The sequence below is a fragment of the Molossus molossus genome, unplaced genomic scaffold, assembly GCF_014108415.1.
Source record: "Molossus molossus isolate mMolMol1 unplaced genomic scaffold, mMolMol1.p scaffold_m16_p_10, whole genome shotgun sequence".
NCBI lineage: Eukaryota > Metazoa > Chordata > Mammalia > Chiroptera > Molossidae > Molossus > Molossus molossus.
This window is the reverse complement of record NW_023425345.1, coordinates 14,497,178-14,517,961: the sequence shown is the minus strand read 5'-3', so window position 1 is coordinate 14,517,961 and position 20,784 is coordinate 14,497,178. Positions and strand designations below refer to the sequence as shown.

Below are 20,784 nucleotides of genomic sequence, written 5' to 3'. Positions count from 1 at the left end.
GATCCTGCCTGCCTGCCCCACCCTCTGGCTCTGCATCTCTCTAGGAGAAAGGTCTCCTCAGAGATACCTGGAGTGTTCCAAAAACCATGGGCTACCACACCCTGCATTCATGTCCACAACAGCAATGATTTGGCCCAGAAGCAGATTACCTCTCTGGATACTTCTTGGAGAGTTCTAGAACAAGCTTCTTTCTTGGCTTCCTTGAGTAGCAGACCTCCCTTCTGAGCGGCTCATTCTCTTTTTGAATATCCCTCCTTGCCCATCTCTTTCAGGAGACTCCGAGGTTGGCTTTATTCTCCTTGCTGTTTAATCCAATGGGAATAATATTTTCTTTTCTCTTTCTAACTTCCCAAAGGACTGTCACGCTGGACCTATGCTGATGGCGATCCTTTGAAACACATGAACATTCAGACACATTAGCATTCAGTAGCTCAAATCTGATCATTGCCTCTTGAACTTCCTCTTGCACAGAAACCGTGGGAATTCACCCCACAAATACCAAAGAAAAATAACTGGGCTCTTTGGTTTCTCATCAAACAAAATACGAGAGCATAGACCTTACCAAATACATTTAAAACGTCCTGGGCCTGCTTTTTTGTTGCTCCAAGTGGCACACCAAGAATGACGAACCTAGAATTCTAGTCTATATGTGTGATCTGATGGCAAAATCATTCTCCTAAGAGTATAGGGCTTCAGACAAGAAATAATACTTGAAATTGATTGGGTGCTGGGATGAGGGGACAAAACCTGTTTTCTAAACTTTTGTATTTTCTATTACTGTCATACTTCTTCATCACTGTCAAAATTTACATGGATTATATTTAAATTATGCTAGAGTTTTAATAGAATGAAAAATGTAATTGTACAACAGATGAGTGTTTTCACTGTTCAAGGCAAAATTGTTTCCTTAGACTTTTTTTTTTTTAACCTTACCTGCTTTGTTAGATGACTTTCTTCTATATCCTGTTCTCTTTGTCTGTGGTTTTAATTTTTTATTATTTTAGTATGTTAATTGAAGCACATAAAGCATATGCAGGCTTTTATTTTAATAACATGAATACCATGAACCCATCTCCTGATCCAAGGGAAAGGTGCAGGTGTGCTCCCGAGAGGGAGAGTGCAAAAAACTAAACATTTTAAATTATTTGCTACTCTCAAGATCATCTCCCAGCTTTCCCATTCCCAGGAGTAGCCACCACCCTGAATTTCCTGCTTATTATTCCCTTGGTGCACACACGCACACACACACCAACCATTGAAAGATCGATGATAAAAAAAAAAAAAAAAAAAAAAAAGATAGATGATAGCTAGATAGACGATAGATTGATAAATGATACATGGAAGAAAGAAAAAGGAAGGAAGGAAGGAAGGAAGGAAGGAAGGAAGGAAGGAAGGAAGGAAGGAAGGAAGGAAGGAAGGAAGGAAGAGAGAAAGAGAGAGAGAGAGAGAGAGAGAGAGAGAGAGAGAGAGAGAAAGGAAGGAAGAAGAGGAAGAAGAAAAGGAAGGAAGAAAAACTGGTTAAAATATATCTGGTTGTTTGTTTTTGAACTCTTTCAAAATCCTGTCATATTTTAAGTGGTTTCCTGGGTTTTACTTTGTTCACTGACTGTTATTCTTCCATGTCACTGCATTTAGCTATAGCTTATCTGTTTTCATTCTTTTATATTATTCCATTATGTGTACATATCACAATTTATTTCTTCTCGTCAGGGTGTATATAAGTATACATTTATCTATCTATCTTTGTGTGTGTGTGTGTATGGGTGCTTTTTTACTAGTCCTGTGTCAAAGGAGTTTCCTCCGTTGGTATGAACACTAGCAGGAGTTATTAAAGTGATTACAGTAAATACCTAGAGCCTATGGAGAATATTTGCACAACCTGGTTATTGGGAAGAGCACCAGGGATGGCAGGGGAGACCTGGATTTGAATCCTGGCTCTGCCACTTGCCAGCTAGCCTACAGGTCCCAGAGGTGGTAAAATAGGAGCAGTTCTGGTGATAAATAGTTGCCATAGTGCATATTTACTAGTCCTTGTGCACTATCTCAATAAAACCTTTCAAGAGCCCTTCGTCATAAGACAATTATCGATTATCGAATTCTTATTCTCATTCACAGTCTCTTTCCATAGATAAGGAAACAAAGTCAGTTGAATGGCTTAAAGCCTTTGGTTGGAGTTAGGTAGAACTGGTTTGAAAACCATCTCTACCACTCACCAGCTGTGTGACCTTGAGTTAGTCGCTTAACCTCCCTCGCGTCTATTTCTTCATCTATAAAATGAATAATAATTCAAGTGGGACCTAACATTAGTTGAGCATTTATTAAATGCCAGGACTATCCAAAGTACATTATGGGGATTCACTTAGATTTTCACAATAGCTCTATGTGGTTAAAAAAAAAAATTATTATCCACATTTTACAGAGAGGAAACAGAGAGAGTTTAAGTGATTTGTCTGATTTGTCCGAGTTCACTTAGACCTTGAGCCGCAGCTGGAACTCAGGAGTAATAATACCATCACACACTGTGATTGTGAGAGTTGAGTGATCCATTACGATAACATATATAGAAGTAAATATATGATAAGAGTAACACAAAGGATAAGAGGAGATATAAAAGAAATTATACTGAACGTACAGATAAGGGTCTTACATTATACACGAAATGGTAACTCAGTCTGGACTGTGATAAATTCAAAATGAATACTGTAATCTCTGGAGCAAGCACTAAAAATAAATTACAGAAGTATATCATATCATAACATGTCATTACATTATAAAAAGCTAATGAAAGTAATAAAATGAAAAATAAGAGTGAGGATTAGCTCTTTGTCTTATAGTCTTTGGCTCTAATGAATTTTTCTATTCCGAAATGAGAAATTTTTTTAGCATCTTCTCGGTGTAGCCATATTATTTGCTTATTAGATTTTCAGAGCTCTTACTAAGATTTAAGACCTAGTTCTCTAATCCCGTGAACAACTAAGTTGCAATACAAAGTGATAAGAGCTTGAATTCAGTCTCCTTTTTACTGGGTTCTGAAATCCTCTGCTCTCAGAAAATGCAATCTTCCACCTGAAGCTTGGCACCCGACGATTTGGACTCCAGCGCATCTGTTAGTGAAGATTTTCTAAAATAATCTCCGTTGCCACTGAGGACAATGAACTTCTGCAAAAGAGAATCTGTCAATCAGCAAGGAATCCTTTCTTTAGAGCCCTTATTACTCAACTCGTTTCTGTGTTGAGGGAAATATTGGTATCTACCCCCCCAAAAGATGCTCTGTGTGGGTGTGTGTATTGGTGACAAATGTGTCGAGGGGTAGTCCTTAAGGCTCCAGTAAGAAAGCTTTGAAAGAACATGATGGCAGGAGCTCCTAAACTGGGGTCCATTGGCTTCAGTGGGAGGGTGGCTGAAAGTGTACGCTGATGGCATGTTCCTGGGGAGAACACGCAGAGTGTTATCAGATTCTTAAGGAACAGGAGCCGTGACCTGTTCTAACAGGCTAAAAGGACAATGCCATCTTCTTTTGAGTTGCTGAAAGTATTCCTCTCCCCCCAGCCCTACACAAGCCTCAAAACTGCCAATTTTCTCGTCTGTAGTACAGAATTGTGTCAAAAACAAACAATACTCATTGGCTTCACTGAAGAAGTTCTAGCAGCAAAACTGGCTTCTGCTCAACTCCTTTTCAGAACCTGTTTATTAACATCTTGCAGAATAAAACTGTGAAGTCACCAGGCAGGAAAATGCTGGTTTAGAAAGTTGACTTGTTTTCCCACTCATTTCAAATATGTACCAAGCTTGTACTACTGTAAGAATCTTAGGTGCTATGGGGACGGCCGTGGAGCCTGAGAACCGGGTCCCCTGGAACTAACCTGCAGACACGAGGCTCAGCTTGGCATTTGAGAGCATGGAGACAGTTCACGCCAAATCTGGACCCAACCCAGCTCATCTCTCGGTAGTAATTTGCCTTCGGAAAAATCATGAAATGTCTTTGAGCCTCAGTTTAGATTCCTCCCTCTGTGAAATGGGGCTAGGTCGGTAATTACTATTTAGTTTTATTTTTTTCTTTATTGATTTTAGAGAGAGGAAGGGAGAGGGAGAGAGAGATGGAAACATCATTGAGAGAGGACATGGATTGGCCACCTCCTGCATGCCCCCCACTGGGGATTTGGCCCACAACCTGGGCATGTGCCCTGACCGGGAACCGAACCGGAGACCTCTTGGTGCACGGGTTGACACTCAACCACTGAGCCACACAGGCTGGACCACAGGTGATTTTTAAATTCTTTTGAAAATATATTATATTCTTAGTCTTTTGGCTATATCCCCGCCCTGCCCCCCTCTTTCCTCTCTAACTCTGCCTCTAGGCCCACAGGTTCAATTTGTTCAGCCACCCTCCCCCACTTCATTCTTGGTCTTGAAGAAATCACTCATTTCTATCCAAGGCTCTTTGTCCTTGCTGCTTTCCTGGGTCCTTGCATCTCTGCGTTTCCTTTGCTCACTCTTACACGTGGATTCCAGCTCACACGCTCCTGCCAAAGAGAATTTGAGTGACGGTTCACCAGGACCGCATACTCTCTCCCTCGCCTTCCTCGAACCGTTTTCTCCGCACTCACCATGATCTCCTACTTATGTAGTTTGTTTTCAGATCATTTCTCCTCATTAGAACTTGTACAGGGCTGTCTGCCTGAACACAAGACAGTGCTCAGTAGTACCTATTTGTTGAATAAAATGAATCGAGTAAAGAAGTGGCCTGAAAAGGGCGTGGATTTTCAGACAGTACGAATGAAAAACTCATCAGCAATAGCAATTATGCACAACATCTACATTTCAGAAGAAGGCAGACATGTTTACATTTGCATAACAAATTGGGTCAATAAAGTAGTTGCTCTAGAACAATAGTCCCATATCAATGGTGACCTCAGATTTCAACAATGCAAAACAGAAAATCTCTTCTCCTCCCACAAGGTTTACAAAAAAATTCTTAGGTGGTTTTCCCCCTGGCTAAATGTGACATCTATTAAAATGGCTGAAAGTTACGGGTTAGTTAAGGGTGATATTGCCCAGCGATTCAGAGGGAAGATTATTTCCACCTGGTACATGTGGACGCAAGATTGGGCTCTGATGAACAGGTAGGATGGAATGGGTTAATGGGCAGATGGATGGACTGGGAATGAAGCATTATAGGTGGAGGGAGCACCGCATAGTTTCCATCAGAGCCACCAAAAACCGTCTTAAATAGACCTTCAAGCTAAAGTAAGAGCACAGGACGCCCTCTGCAAAGGCAGCAGCTTCCAGCCTTCACACCCACGCGCTCGCCTCCCATCAGCCTCTCCTAGCCATTCTGGAACCTCTGCTGGGTCCAGGAGCGGAGGGAAGGCCCTAGCGTGGATCCCATTTCCTCCTCGTAAATGAACGGTGGTCAGTAAGACTAAGGCTGGAGAGAAGAGCCTCGAATGCCAGGGCAGGGCCATCAGTGAGTGACAGTATGAATAAAGAAGTTTAAGAGGAAAGCGACCGGTTTGGCTGCTCATAGTCCAAGCAAGAAAGGCAACACGAGGCCCAGGATCAGGGGAGAAGTAATAGGAATTAAAAAGGGGGACAGGTAAGCATTGCATCGGTCAGAGGTTTCCAACTGGGCTGTGAGGGCCTGCGGGGCTGCAACTTATTTTGGGTGGGGGTTTCATGGGGTCCGTTCTAACGCGTTTGGCCCATAAGAGACAAATTATTTTGCGCCTCTTCAAAATAATAGCTCCTGGTGTCTACTGGCCGTATCATGGAATAGAAATTATGAAGGCACTGTATCTTTTAAAAAAAATCCCCTTTTGTAGTACTTCCTTAAAAACAGCTATTTAATGCAACCCTGCCAGTGAGTTCTTGACAGTTCTGTCTTAAGGATCCTGGTATTCATGAAACGTCTTTGTAAAGGGTTGAAGTGTCTTCTTGGTAAGTGTTCAGCTTATGCTTTTCAAAATACCTTGTAAAAACTGTTATTAATTTTCTCCTTTGGCCTACTGAGTCTTTTTTATTGACTGCCCATTCTGATCCAAGAACTCTGAAGCAGTTGAGTGATCAATACGTTTTCAAACATTTTTCTGCCCTTGGAGTTCGCTACTTTTGAGAGTTGTGATAGTTCTGTTGGGGGCATCGCAGTAAACAAGAGTAGATCCGTTTCAGTATTTAATTCAAAGTACAACACTCATGCATTGGCTTTGGCGCTAATGAGTTGAGGCCTGTTTGACTGAAAGTCATTGATATGGTTATTTATTTATTTTATTGTCTGCGTGTCGTCCTTGCGCAGGGCCTGTGCTGATCTTCTCTGTATCGTTCCAGTTTTAGTATATGTGCTGCCGAAGCGAGCACTTGATATGGTTCTTGAGAAATACATTTTCCCCAGCTTTCTTGAGGTATATAATTGACATATAAAATCGTGTAAGCTTAAGGTGTGCAACATGATGATTTGACATATATTAGGAGATGGTTCCCACGGTAAGGTTAGTTAACACATTCATCACCTCACACAGTTACCTATTTTTATGGCTTTTCTTTACCTGACATGATACAGTGATTTCCAAGACCTGAATAGAATTTAGATGTTTGACATACTAATGTATTATAGATCTGTATAATAATAGCATTAGCGTGCCATCTCATTGTATTATGAGTGTTAAATATTAGAGTAAGCTCATTGTGCTTGCAGGATAAATGTTAAGAACTAGTATAAACAGTTGTGCTAAATGAAAGGATAAGCAAAGCTGGATCCCTCACGTGCTCTTTATTGTGGGGATTTATTTATTTGTGTGTGTGTAGTTTTTGTTTTTGCTTTGTAAATCCTCACCCGAGGATATTTTTCTATTTGTCATCAGATAGAGTGGGAGGGAGGGAGAGAGAGAAAGAGAAACATCGATATGAGAGGGACCCATGGACTTGTTGCCTCCTGCACGACCCTGACCAGGGCTGGGACGAACCGCAACCGAGGTACGTGCCCTTGACCGGCGAACCCGAGACTCATTGGTCCTCCGGCCGACGCTCTAACCGCTGAGCCAAACCGGTCAGGGCTGTGTGTGTAGTTTTATAGAACATAGAGTTAAAAAAATACTTATTATGGGTCTGCATGATGATTGTTTATTTAAAACAAAATCTAAATTACCTACAGCGATAAAAACTTAGATACAAAAATTATAGGCCAGGGTTTTTAACTCAGGATTTTAGAAAGTCCATGGATGGGTGTCAAAGAGTATATTTTATTTGTAATATAATTCTACATTTCATAAGAGAAGAAGCATGTCTTTCACCAGATTCTCTGAAGGCTATGTAGCATCATAAATGTAAAAAAAAAAATCACTGCTACAAACAAATAGCCATGCTAAGATAAAAATGATTTGATTTTCAGTATTTTGAATTACTTTTAAAATATTTTGAACTACTTAAATATATTCTTGAGTTATTTCCCTATTCTCTTATAAGTTAAGCCAGTTAGGTAATTAATTCTATTTAGTTTTTTTAAATGTAAGAAGTTTTGCAATGATAGAAAAGCAAAATATAATGGTTGTAGAGAATTTTGTAGAAAGAAAATTTGTACTCAACAAATAGGATTCAGATGGTACTTTTGGTTTATAGAAGACATTTTTAGAAAGTATTTTGAGTATGATCTTTTAATTCAGAGGCAAATTAAATAGACAGTATTTAATTTTGTATTTTAAATATTTATCTTTTTCAGAATTGTCAATTTATTAATGAAGTATGGTAAGTTGTCATTTTAAAATCTTTATTCATCCTATTTAAAATAAAACATATGGATCAGATTAATGAGAGCATGAAATGGTTTGCAAAGTTCTTTAAGTTTTAAAGACATGCTTTTGAAATTAAGAGGATTTCATTTTTAAGTAATGATTGAGATTCTGTTTGATTAAGGATAATTTATTGATCCCTTTTTTCATATCAATCTCCAGCCATACAATCCCTTGCTAAAAGTTTACAAGAATGTTAAATACTATACTAGAGAATGCATACTGGTCTCTAAATACTACACTATATGGCAAAGGATCTCAACCAGGGTCGATTTTGTTCCTCAGGGTATATTTGAATATATTTGAGACAGGTGGGGTTATCATAGCTATTGGAGTGCTACTGGCATCTGGCGAGTGGCTGGAGGCCAGAGATGCTGCTGAACGTCCTACAAAGCCCAGGGCAGTGTCCGAGAGCAGCGACTTAACCAACGTAAAATGTCCGTAAGGGCCATGGTTGAGAAATCCTCCTCTGTATCAGAAAAATTAAGTCCAATTGATAATTTCGCAACTCCAGAGTTCTGCCATTGTTCTTACAGGCTTGTGTGGAACAAGATAAACTGGGTCAAGCGTTTGAAGATGCTTTTGAGGTACTGAGGCAACATTCAACTGGAGATCTTCAGTGCTCCCCAGGTAAAATGGCTTGTTGGCAACATACATATGCAAGACTAAGGATCAGAACAGGGCAGACCATCTTTACCCAATGCAGCTAGAATTAATTCTAACAAAGGCAAAATGCATCCAGGGTCATCCAGCCTAAGTAAATCTAAAGTCTCACATATAAAATGCAAAGAACATAGAGAATGACATTCCACATAGGACTACTGAGATATATGATTATTTGTTATTAAGCATGTCTTGTGGACATTTATTTACATAATAGACAGACAATGTATACTATTCAGAAAGTGTTTTTCAATTATTCTAAAAGAACTTCCACCCATCCAAAATATATTCTACTTGGAAAAATAAGTATGCTATTTTTCCTTACCCATTATCCTATAGATCATAGATGTATAGTCTAAATGAGATGCAGATACTTTGAGATGCAGATAAATTGAGTTTACACAGGGTATTGTGGCAAGTTCCAAGATAAAGGAAATCCTGGGATCTGGACCTGCAAGGAACACGTACTCTGCTGGGAGAAATGGAGTATGTAAGAGTATCTGAAATACCAGCATAATGCAGTAAACACCAGAGGGAAATGCAAAGTTCAAAGAACATGGGTGCGAGAAATTGCATCTATAAGCATGGATGTATCAGCACACACACACAAACGTAAACTTGAACTTTTTCCATTTCTTTCTCTGTTTTTCAATTAGATTATAAAAACTACCTGACTTTCATCAACCACTGCTCTCATGTTAGAGGAAATCCCAGCTGCTGTGGTATGCTGCCTTCAGAGGAAACGGTGTATAACTGGAGAACAGTGATAGTGAGTACACAGACCCGGAGAGCAGCCTCAGTGACCAGCACATTTCCTATTCACAGCAGCCTTCTGCTGGGCACTTGGGGTGTGCAGCTGAACCCCGGCTGAAACCCAGCACTGGCTGAAAATGCTGCCTCGTGGCTACCACCAGGGTGGGGATTTGACAGTCAAATGTGGGTGACGATTAGCAGTGCTGTCCAGAAGGAAACTGCTCTTCGTCATTGCTCTTCACCCAGCTGCAGCTGGTTCGAATGACTTCTATAAAGTGGCATTTTTAAGGCTCTAACATCACTGCTTCTCTTTAGTCCATCCGCAACACTGCAAAAAAGTTATGATAGTTCCCTAAATGCCAGAAGGGCAAAGGCACAAACATCCCCCACTCTGCCTTTACCCACAATTTTGTATTAAATCTGCTCTATTCCGTCCTGGCATCAGCAGTTAGATCGTCCGCCTGCGGTCCAGGGAGACCCGGGTTCGGTTCCCGCTAGGGGCACGTACCTCGGTTGCAGTTTGTCCCTGGCCCTGGTTGGTCGTGCGGGTGGCGACCACTCGATGTGCCCCTTTCACGTCGATGTTTCTCTCTCTCTCTTCCTCTCTCTCCCTCCCACTCTATCTGAACAAAAAAATGGAAAAATGTCCTCGGGCGAGGATAAAAAAAATAATAATAAAATAAATCTGCTCTATTCCGCCCACCCCCAAGTTCAGAACTAACTATGTGTATTGGGCCAATTAGCTTATATTTTGGTAGCCTCCCGCAGAGCAAATGGCCCTACCATCCACTCTCCATTGATGTGTTCTTTCACGCTGTTCTAATGTATCCAGTTTACGAAAGCAGTCTTACTGTGGTAGAGAGTAAATAGGAAATGATTTTTCTTTTTTCTTTAGAATCGTGCTATGTAAAAAGGCCTTTTTCTGACCCTGTAAATTGTTCTGTCACGGACGTTCCACAAGATATTTTTTGCAGGGAGTCCGTGGCTCCAGTGTAAGCCCTCCTGCCTGCCTCCAGACAGGGTAGCCAGGTAAAGGGCAGGGTGCCCGATGCTTCTGTTTGCTCAGTCTGGCGACCCTACTTCCACTTCAGTGCCCACACCCTGGCATTCCCACACCACACTTCCCCTTGTGGCTGTGGTCAGGTGGCTCAAGTCCAGCCCCTTCCACTGTGTGCAGTTAACCCATGGAGACCCACGTATTCTTTTAATATTTATTTATTATTATTATTATTTTCTTTATTGATTTTAGAGAGAGGGGAAGGGAGAGGGAGAGAGAGAGACAGAAACATCGATGAGAGAGAACATCTGATTGGCCGCCTCCTGCATGCCCCCCAATTGGGTATTTGGCCCACAACCTGGGCATGTGCCATGACCGGGAATTGAACGGGCGACCTCTTGGTGCATGAGTCAATGCTCAACCACTGAACCACACCGAGCGGGCAAGAGACCTTATCAAACGTCATGGTAGGAGCTCAGGCTGCTTCTTCCTGTCTCCCCTGGTGGCTCTGCCCTCCTTTGGCTGCCATCTTTGTCCTCTCATCTCCTCTTGCTTGGATGGGCATCCAAAGCAGGAATGGAAGCCCACCTTCCCTTTTTGCTGACACCTCCATTTCTACCACTGATTCTTTTGGATCTTGCTTTCTCATTGGGTATTTTTAGGAGAAAAGAGGGAAGCCATCCCGTCCTTTCTCATGGGGAGAGGAGAATATGGAACTCCTCACAAACCCAAAGACGACCCTCCATCCCAGGTCCTCTCTGCTGCTGCTCCTGCCTGGGAGATGTCTGGCCTCCGTTGAGAGTAGTGCTTTTTAGAATTTGGGATATGTTGAATATTCTTTTCTCCCCTAGCTTTTGACTTTAGCCACCAACTGGGGGCCACATGGGAAGTCCCATTTAACATCCTGCTGCATTATTTGTATAGAACAGTACTGCGGACCTCTATTTCGAAGGAAATATTCATCAGTCTCTGCAGAACATCCCTGAAAACCAGCTGGTACAACCTCCTGTTCTCCAGCAAAAGGGAGGAAAAGGTATGTGGATCCATTATATAAAAGAACCAGGTCTCCTCCAAAGCATCAAATCTGAGCTTTGAATTGTATTTGCAAAATATTCTCTAATCACAGCTGAACATGATTAAAATAAATTTTTTTTTCTTTATTGATTTTAGAGAGAGAGGAAGGGAGAAGGAAAGAGAGATAGAAACATCGATGAGAGAGAACAATGATTGGCCACCTCCTGCATGCCCCACACTGGGGATCAGGCCCACGACCTGGGCATGTGTCTTGACCGGGAATCGAACTGGCAACCTCTTGGTGCATGGATCGATGCTCAACCACTGAGACACACCAGCAGGACACAACTGAGCATAATTTAACTCATACTGAACCACTCCAAGCTGTTTGTCTTGGATGAGCCTTTTTATATCATGAAGCTGCACAGTGTTCACTTACCTCAAATACATGAATAATGTGTATATATCATATTTTAGGTATAGAAGGGAGAACTTTTTCACAAGTTATTTTAGAGGTCTTATTCCAACTGTGCAGTTCTTGGGACAGAAATCGTCCTTATTAAGTTTTCTGCAAAAAAAAGTTCCAAAATACTTTGATATTTTATAAATTTGAAATTCTTATTTCATAAATTAAGATGATAGCCCTGGCTGGTTTGACTCAGTGGTTGGAGTGTTGGCCTGTGGATCAGAGAGTCCTGGGTTCGGTTCCTGCTAGGGGCACGTACCAAAAAAAAAAAAAAAAAAAAATTAAAATAATGATCTCTAACAGAAAGGCAAAAGTAGCCTCCCAGGGCTAAGATGTGAGCCACACGCATTCACACACTACTGAAGGGAGTGTAAATCATTCCAAAGTTTTGTAAGGCAATTTGACAACATTTGTCAAAAGTTTGTGTACATATCTTTTGACTCTTCAAGACTGTGTAAACTCAGTGGTTGAATGTGAGTTCTGGGTTATTGTGTGAGCCTGGGCAAATCACTTAATCTTCTGTACCAGAGGTTGTTGATTCAAAACACAAGGAATAACAATTGTGCAGACATTGTAAGATTGCTATAAAAATTAAATGAGACAACCCATGTAATGCATCATGCTCATAGCCTGGCACTGGATAATTTCTCAAAATAACATAGATTGTGTTTGTGTGTGTGTGTGCACGCGCATGCGCGCATATATGCATGTATACATATATTATACTTCTCAAAATGTTGTTTAAGAGTAAAAAAATGGCCCTGGCCGGTTTGGCTCAGTGGGTAGAGCGTCGGCCTGCGGTCCGGAGAGACCGGGGTTCGGTTCCCGCTAAGGGCATGTACCTCGGTTGCAGTTTGTCCCCGGCCCTGGTTGGTCGTGCGGGTGGCAGCCACTCGATGTGTCCCTTCACATCGATGTTTCCCTCTCTCTCTCTCTCTTCCTCTCTCTCTCTCCCACTCTGTCTGTACAAAAAATGGAAAAATGTCCTTGGGTGAGGATAAAAAAAAAAAAAAAAGTAAAAAAATGGCAGCTCACCTACTGTATGTGTTGGTGTATAAGGTACACGGATATATAAGATGATCTCAGTTCTACAATGCAATATTTTAAATGATACTTAATCATAGCTACTTAAAATTATTTTAAGTGAATATTTTTGGGAAAACTAGTTTTGTTCCTAAAAAACAGGATACTGCATCCCCACAATTTTATAAAGTACTAAATATGCAGTAATGTTTTAATTCAGTGAGAAATAATGTATAAAAACCATGCAGAAAAATGAACAACACTTCTACCTCTGTTTAGCTTGTTACACCCACACATTTTTTTAAAAAAACCTAATTAACTATTAACTCACTCCAAGTGTGAAATTTTTATCTTTTCACTGATATTTTCTGTTGTGGAGCTTTGCCATTAGGGGACATATCATTCACAATTTTCTGTTTGTAGAGCTTCGTCTTCGACCTGAAAAAGGGATACATTTGAAACAGAATGAAATAATAATTTGGGAATTCATTATTGGGAGAAGAAGTACATGAATGAAGTAGAACATACATAGCTATTAAAAGGCATGAAGGCATACCTTATCTATTCAGCCAGGAAGAACGCTAAAACACATGTATTTTTCTGTTATAATAGTTTTTAATTCCATAATTCAAAAGTAATAACACCTTTTAAAAATTCAAATGATTCAGAAGTATGTAAGGAACAGGTGGAAGTGTTCCTTCTGTCTTGTGCTGGGCCCCAGAAGTACCCACTGACAATGGTTTGGTATTCCCTCTACCTATAGCTAATCTCTGTATTGTTCTATGTTCGATTTTATGATACCTCATTTACTAAAAAAAGTAGTATGATACCATTCACAATTTTTTATTGATTTTTAGAGAGAGGAAGGGAGGAGAGGAAGAGAGAGAGAGAGGGCAACATACATTAGTTGCCTCTCGAACACACCCCCAGCAAAGATTGAACCCACAACCTGGATATGTGCCCTGACTGGGAATCGAACTGGCGACCCTTTGGTGCTCAACCAATTGAACCACACTGGCCAGGGCTGTAATTTTTTTTTTTTTTTAATCCTTACTCAAGGATATGGATAGAGAGAGAGAGAGAGAGAGAAAGAGAGAGAGAGAGAGAGAGAGAGAGAGATCCATGTGAGACAAACATCAATTGGTTGCCTCCCATATTTGCACTGTCTGGGAATTGAACCCAAAACCTTTTGGTGTATGGGATGATACTCCAACTGACTGAGTTACCTGGGCAGGGCACCATTTGTAATTTTTAAAGACTATGCATGTTTGTTCATGCCAAAAATAAGAAAAACTTTCTAAAAATATGCAGGATAGACTAGAACTTTTACTTTCACTTTATGCTTCTGTTTTAATCATTTACCATGAGGATATAATACTTTTATTTTTAAAAAATTCTAACAGTTTAAAAGATGAGGATGCATTATAATTGACTTTACCACTTGATGAGAGACAGAGAGTTTGTTTAAGGTTGTGACTCTAATTCATGATTTGTTTTTGGTAAGTCCCTTTCATTTCTCAATTCATAAACTCAAGATAATACAATGCAAAAGATAATCTTTGTAAAACCTTTGAGGTTTTTGGATGAATGATGACTGATGCAAGAGTATTACTCCCCAGAGGCTGTTTAGAGCAGTTTGGGAATCCACTGTTCTACTTTCTCAAGGGGAAATGGAATTTGGCTAGGGATTTTTATTTTTTGTTAGCTCCTGATGGCTCTGGTGAGGCATGGCATTTACGGGCCAATTCAGAAGTCACGAAATGGGCTGGGCTGTCACCTTTGTTCTGTTTGCCTAAAGAAATTCAATCAACTGCCCTGGCTGGTTTGGCTCAGCAGTTAGAGAGTTTGGCTTGCAGACCAAAGGGTCTTGGGTTTGATTCCCAGTCAAGGGCATGTACTGGGTTGCAGGTTCGATCCCCAGCCCCAGTTGGGGCATGTGCAGGAGGCAACCAATTGATGTGTCTCTTTCACATCCATGTTTCTCTCTCTCTCTCCCCCCCCGCCCCCGCCCTTTCCACTCTCTCTAAAATTCCTCCAGTGAGGATTAACAACAACAAAAAGTAATTCAATCAACTAACAAAACAAACAAATCTTTCCAAAGTTTCCTGCCTAGTAATTCTGAAATAAAGGGCTATGCTTTCAAAGAGATAAAAACTCTGGCAGTACCATTTTATGTTACAGCAATGAAAAATATTACAATGCCCACTGTCATTGCTCACAAACACTGTCAGAATGTCATGAAGATATTTTGGCATTTTCCACTCCAGCTTTTCTATACTTTATTTTTCAAGAAATTATGCAGACCCAGAGTTCGCATTTTTATCTAAATCTTTGTTATCAGTCTCACTTAGATTTGCATAGTGTTTTGTATTGTACAAAACGGATTCACACGCCCTACCTCATTTGACTTAGCTCGTTTGAATAAAGACCTTCAAATGACTTGATTTCTGAAAATGGCTATTGAGGCTTCTCTTTAAAACCACTAAACTCTGCTGTCCACTTTGTTCAGTTTCGTTGGGCTGTAGAAAGTTCCCCTTTTCATTGAAGGATGGCACATTTTTTGACAACTTCTTCAACAAAGAAAAGTCCAGTTAAAACTTCAATAGGTCAGCCCTGGCCGGTTTGGCTCAGCGGTTAGAGCGTCGGCCTGCGGTCCGGAGAGACCCGGGTTCGGTTCCCACTGAGGGCATGTACCTCGGTTACAGCTTGTCCCCGGCCCTGGTTGGACGTGCGGGTGGCAGCCACTCGATGTGTCCCTTCACATTGATGTTTCTCTCCTCGCTCTGTTCCTCTCTCTCCCTCCCACTCTACCCGAACAAAAAATGGAAAAATGTCCTCGGGTGAGGATTAAAAAAAACAAACTTCAATAGGTCAAATAGACCCTTGACTTTCAAATCCATAAAAGGCACCCCTGGGGGGGGGGGGGAGGAAAACAGCCCCAATGCAGCCTTCCACGCTGCAGTCACTCAACAAACCCTTCTTGAGGACGTTCCTGTTGCAGCAGTGAGTGGATTCTGACCTCGTTTCCCTCCCTTTTAGGCAGGAAGAAGCTCCGACTGTTCGAATACCTCCATGAGTCCTTGTGTAATCCCGAGATGGCATCTTGTATTCAGTGGGTAGATAAAACCAAAGGCATCTTTCAGTTTGTTTCAAAAAACAAAGAAAAACTTGCCCAACTTTGGGGCAGAAGGAAAGGCAACCGGAAGACCATGACTTACCAGAAAATGGCCAGAGCCCTGAGGAATTACGGAAGAACTGGGGAAATCACCAAAATCCGGAGGAAACTAACTTACCAATTCAATGAGGCCATTCTGCAAAGACTCTCTCCATCTTATTTCTTGGAAAAAGAGATCATCTACTCACAGTATGTTCAGCCTGATCAAGGATATCTAAGTCTAAGTAACTGGAATGCAAATTGTAATTATACATATGCCAATTACCATGAGCTAAGTTACCCTGATTGCTAAATATAGTCTTACACATTATGATTTTCTAACATCAGGAATCCCTGAACCCACAATACAATATACAGATTATAGAATTGTACACTTGAAACCTATATAATTTTATTAACCTTTGTTACCCTCATAGTCAGTAAAAATAGAATTAAAAATAAATCCTTACAAATGTCAAGATTTCTCTTAATGCAAATGCTGAAGAGAAAAAGAATGTCATTGTTGCTATTGTCAAATAGCCTATAATCTACAGCCTCTTGGCAAGACATTCTGCCAGTGAACTATAAAATGATCAAGTCCCATCTGAAAGCATAGACTAAATGTCCTTGCTCTTACGATTGGCTATTCGACTTTCTTCTAAATTAACAATGCCAGTAGAGGTTGATTTACATATTAATTTAAACATTTCCTCCCATACTAAACACAAAAAAAATTACTAACATATCTGATGGCTTTAGCAACAACAAAAAACAATTGTTGATTTCATGCTGAAATACATTTAATGGCTTTACAATCTTCACTGGCTATCCTGAACTTACGTTTTCTTTGCACTTCAGACCTCGTGGTCTGTAACCCTGTGGTGCTAAAGAAGTGATGGTCTAAGGGAAATGCAGCCTAACTTAAGGAAAGCTTATACCTCCCACAAATTATTTCCTTGCGTTTCTCTCTTCCATAGGGTAGATCCAGGAGCTCATGTTTCTTGCTCTCCTGCTACTCAGCCACAAGGAGGGGCTCTTGCCCCACTATCTCTCTAGCCCAACCTTGGAGTGTGATCTTTTCCCCTTGAACAAGCCCAGCTGAGGCCAAACTGGCACAGTTGAAAGGAAAAAGAAAACGACTTTGATAAATGATAGAAACTAGCAAAAACTAAACCCATAGTGAAACCAGAATTCAGTCAGGCCAGCTTGAAAGCTGTGATTTAATCTCCACATTCCATGAGGAACCCTGGGAAGACATACTTGGTTTCTTCCTGCTTGGCAGGTTCATGCATGTACCATCCATATAGCATGAAGCAGGAGAGCTTCCTAGACTACGTGGGCCATTTTCATCCAGGCCAACAGCCCCCTGGAGCCTGCCTTAGCCAATCTGTAGCATTCCCACCCTCTCTTTTTCTTTGTGTCCTCTTGGTGCCCTCCCCAGGGAGTCTTAGAAGAGAACAAGTATGGGTTATAAAACAAAAGGAAACAAACAAAAAATACAGACAACAGAATGGTGGTTACCAGAGGAAAAGTGGGTAGGGAGAGGACAAAGAAGGTAAAGTGGGTGAAATATATGGTAACAGAGCATACAATTGAGTACCCAGATGTCTTATAATGTTGTATACTTGAAATTTATGTAATGTGATTAACCAATGTTACCCCAATAAATTCAGTAGAAATTAATAATAAAAAAAACTACATGGCAGATCCAGGGTGATTGAGTGGAGGCTAACTGATATTGGCCATCTCCACGTGTAGACTGGCTTTCTGTTATAAACCGAACACACCCGCCTGGCCGCTGTGGCTCAGTGGTTGAGCATCGACCCCGGCACCCAGAGGCTGCCTACTCAGGGCACATGCACAGGTTGTGGGCCCGATCCCCAGTGAGGGGCCTGCAGGAGGCAGCCAATCTATGTTCTCTCATCGATGCTTCCATTTCTCTCTCCCTCTCACTTCCTCTCTCTTTAAAATCAAAAAACAAAAAACTGAACACACCCAAAACTCATGTTGAAACCTATCCCCAAAGTGATGATATTTGAAGGTGGGATCTTTGGGGGGCGATTAGGTCATGAACATGAATCCCTCCTGAGTGGGCGTAGTGTCCTTACAGAAGACCCTCGGAAAGCTTTCTTTCCCTTTCCACCATGTGAAGATGCACGGCCGTCTGTGAAGTAGGAAGTGGGTCCTCACCAGACACGATGCTCTGGCACCTTGGCCTTGGGCTTCCCAGCCTCCTGGACTGAGAAATACCTTTCTGTTGCTTATAAGCCACCCAGTTTGTGGTGTTCTATTATAGCAACCTTTTCAGTTAGTGCTGACATTAAAGTGGGACTCAGCAATTACACTCATTCCCCCGCAAGGAAAATATGCTTTAGAAAACATCAATAAAGAACATGGTTTACCAAAGATTGCAAAGAGGAAATGAAAGGGTTTACATCACAAATCATTCAGTCAATGACAAAATTCCACATTTTCTCAACATAGTCCCTCCTACGTCCAACACCAGCTAGAGGGGCTCATCTGGTCAACTCTCCCAGAAGTCCCCAGTCAGCTCCAGCTCTTTACTGTTTTACAGAGTTGCTTCCTCTTGGGCAAAAGTCTTGGCTCTGCCTTTTACCCCAAAATGCACCTACCAAAGACCATTTTTACTATCAGGTCCTTATAAAGACATCCCATACTGTTCAAGCTCTAAAACCCTCTTTATATATTATGGGAAATGATACCCTGTTTCAAACAGGGTGTTCCTCACGGCCACCACCGAAGGATGGGAAGAGACTTCTTAGTCTTGACTCATGGCCCCTCTTCCCCTCGTGCCGATATCACATCATCCAACTTGTTTTCACCTGGCTGACCGGCTCAGTTCAACTCTTCTCCAGTGAGTGGGAGTTCTGAGAAGCAAACTCCATCCAATTACAGTGCATCCCATGGCAGCTTCCCATTATTCGGTTTCTTGGCCGAAGCATTAGGCATTCAATCTTTGTTTCTGGGTACTTCCTGTCAGCACCTCCTTTAAATCACAGGATCCTTCGCTGCACTCTGTTCCTGGAGCCTGTGTTCTTTCTGGTTGATTTATCCTCTTTTCTCCATTCAGTTCTTCCTATTCATAAGTCATAAGAACGTGCTGAGAATGTTTTCCTTTTCCTTATCCCAGCCATGCTGTGTAAGAAATATTCTACGGGCAATCCTATGTTCAAAGTCACCTTCTTTACGAAATGAAGAAAACAAATGTAGGAAGTGGATGGCAGCATTAATTGTAATCCATAAACTAAAAAATAGCTGATATCCTTTTCTTCCTCTCCTGTTCTGTTCCCGCTTTCTGCTACCTGTGCCCGGTAGAATGTATCGTGCTCTGGGTATCCAGTGCGAAGTGAAGCAGACATGGCTCCTTCTGTCATGAAGTTTCAGTTCTATCAGTATTTAATCACAGATTTATAAACTCTCTTAATATTGAACCCAAATTTACTTATACTGGCTTACTGATGAGCAATTTCTTGTTTGATTGAGTACGCAAATATAGTAAAGTATATAAAGTGCATTAAGGTAGAGCATTAATTGTATCTAACCTTAACTGTGCACATTGAGCTATACACTGCATAATCATCATCTAGATTAAGATACAGAACCTTCCAGCAACCCATAGGGTCTCTCATTCCTCTTCCCAATCTATGTCCACCTTCTTGAACGTTATATAAATGGAATCACATAGTATGTTCTCTTTTGCCTCTGGTTTTATTTTCTCTAATATAATATTTATGAAGTTAATCAATGTTGCTGGATATATCAGGAGTTGATTCTTTTTTATTGTTTTTTAGACTGATTTTTAAAGGACACTGCCAATTTTTTTCACAGCCCGGGAATCTCTCCTTTAAACTCCAAATGCTGAAAATACAAAATAGACCCGGAAATATTCATGCTTACCTGGATAATGTTACTTTCTGATTTAAAACCTGTTCCCCAAAGAGCTGGAATGACTCTTGTACATTCATATAATCACAATTTAAATTTATATTTAGATCCTTTGGTTCATATCTTTCTCTCCAACTCATAATCCAAGTGGGATGTGACTTTGTATTCTGACGGTATGGATTCTGGTAAAGATATTAATGTAAAAATAGGGTTAAAGCAATTTACTCCTTTTTCATGGATTGATGAAACTTAATAGAAACATTTTTAACAACTGAAGTGAACCATATTTCTTCAAGTTTCCTGTCCCCAACTTGGAGCTGAGGGTACCCTTTGCTTACCCTTGCAATATGGTGAAAAATTACTTTGAATTTCATGGATGGCAGCCTCTCTAATTTAGGCCAGGGTGGATTTTAAGGGCACTGGGTGGGTATCAGAAAGAAAGAGGACTGCAGGTACGGATTGTATGTGCTTTTTCAGGCAAGAACAGTGAGGCATCCCGTGAATGTGCAAAATAGACCACCATAAGACTGGTCGGTGAGGAGCAGCCCTAACTGATCCGGGCCCTAAACTAGTTTAATAAAGAGCTGAAAGTAGAAGAAGAACTTAAGAGCATCTAGATTTTTTCAGTAGGGGGCCACATGATATGGAAAGTGCATGAATATTTTAGTGGTGATCTGCTGAGCCAATAATTGGTGCCAAAGAAGTCAAAGATATTTGCAAATTGTGCAAGGACAAAGCTTGGCACAATGTTTAGGTCTGATTTATCGGAGGTTGATTTATTCTCTACAGCTGTAGGAGCTTGTCAAGATTCCCTCCGATAAGCAAACCCATCCAAGATTTGTAGTGTTGGATTAGTCAACAAAAGCCAGTGAGTTCATATACAGTTTAAGTGAACAGACTGAGTTTCCTATAATAAACATTTTGTGATGCAGGTGAACAAATAAAATTTTACATAACTAGCATGTTTTACATAAACAATTAAAATAGGACATCCGTGTGATAAAAGATTCCATTTACAAGTTTTAGA

At 40.9% G+C, this 20,784-nt stretch overlaps 1 protein-coding gene and 1 non-coding gene across 2 annotated transcripts; one reads left to right on the top strand and one right to left on the bottom strand.

Annotated features, from left to right (window-relative positions):
• Window positions 1–6,247: 6,247 nt before the first annotated feature.
• Window positions 6,248–6,354, bottom strand: LOC118624811. Its single transcript, XR_004958480.1, has one exon. It is a non-coding gene; the product is annotated as a U6 spliceosomal RNA (small nuclear RNA).
• Window positions 6,355–7,708: 1,354 nt separating this feature from the next.
• On the top strand, window positions 7,709–16,207 carry SPIC (Spi-C transcription factor). The gene is made up of 5 exons (XM_036253183.1): window positions 7,709–7,737; window positions 8,318–8,411; window positions 9,101–9,213; window positions 11,119–11,227; window positions 15,737–16,207. The coding sequence occupies exons 1-5, from the start codon at window positions 7,735–7,737 to the stop codon at window positions 16,162–16,164; spliced, it is 747 nt and encodes a 248-aa protein (XP_036109076.1). The 5' UTR covers window positions 7,709–7,734; the 3' UTR covers window positions 16,165–16,207.
• The last annotated feature ends 4,577 nt before the right edge of the window (window positions 16,208–20,784 follow it).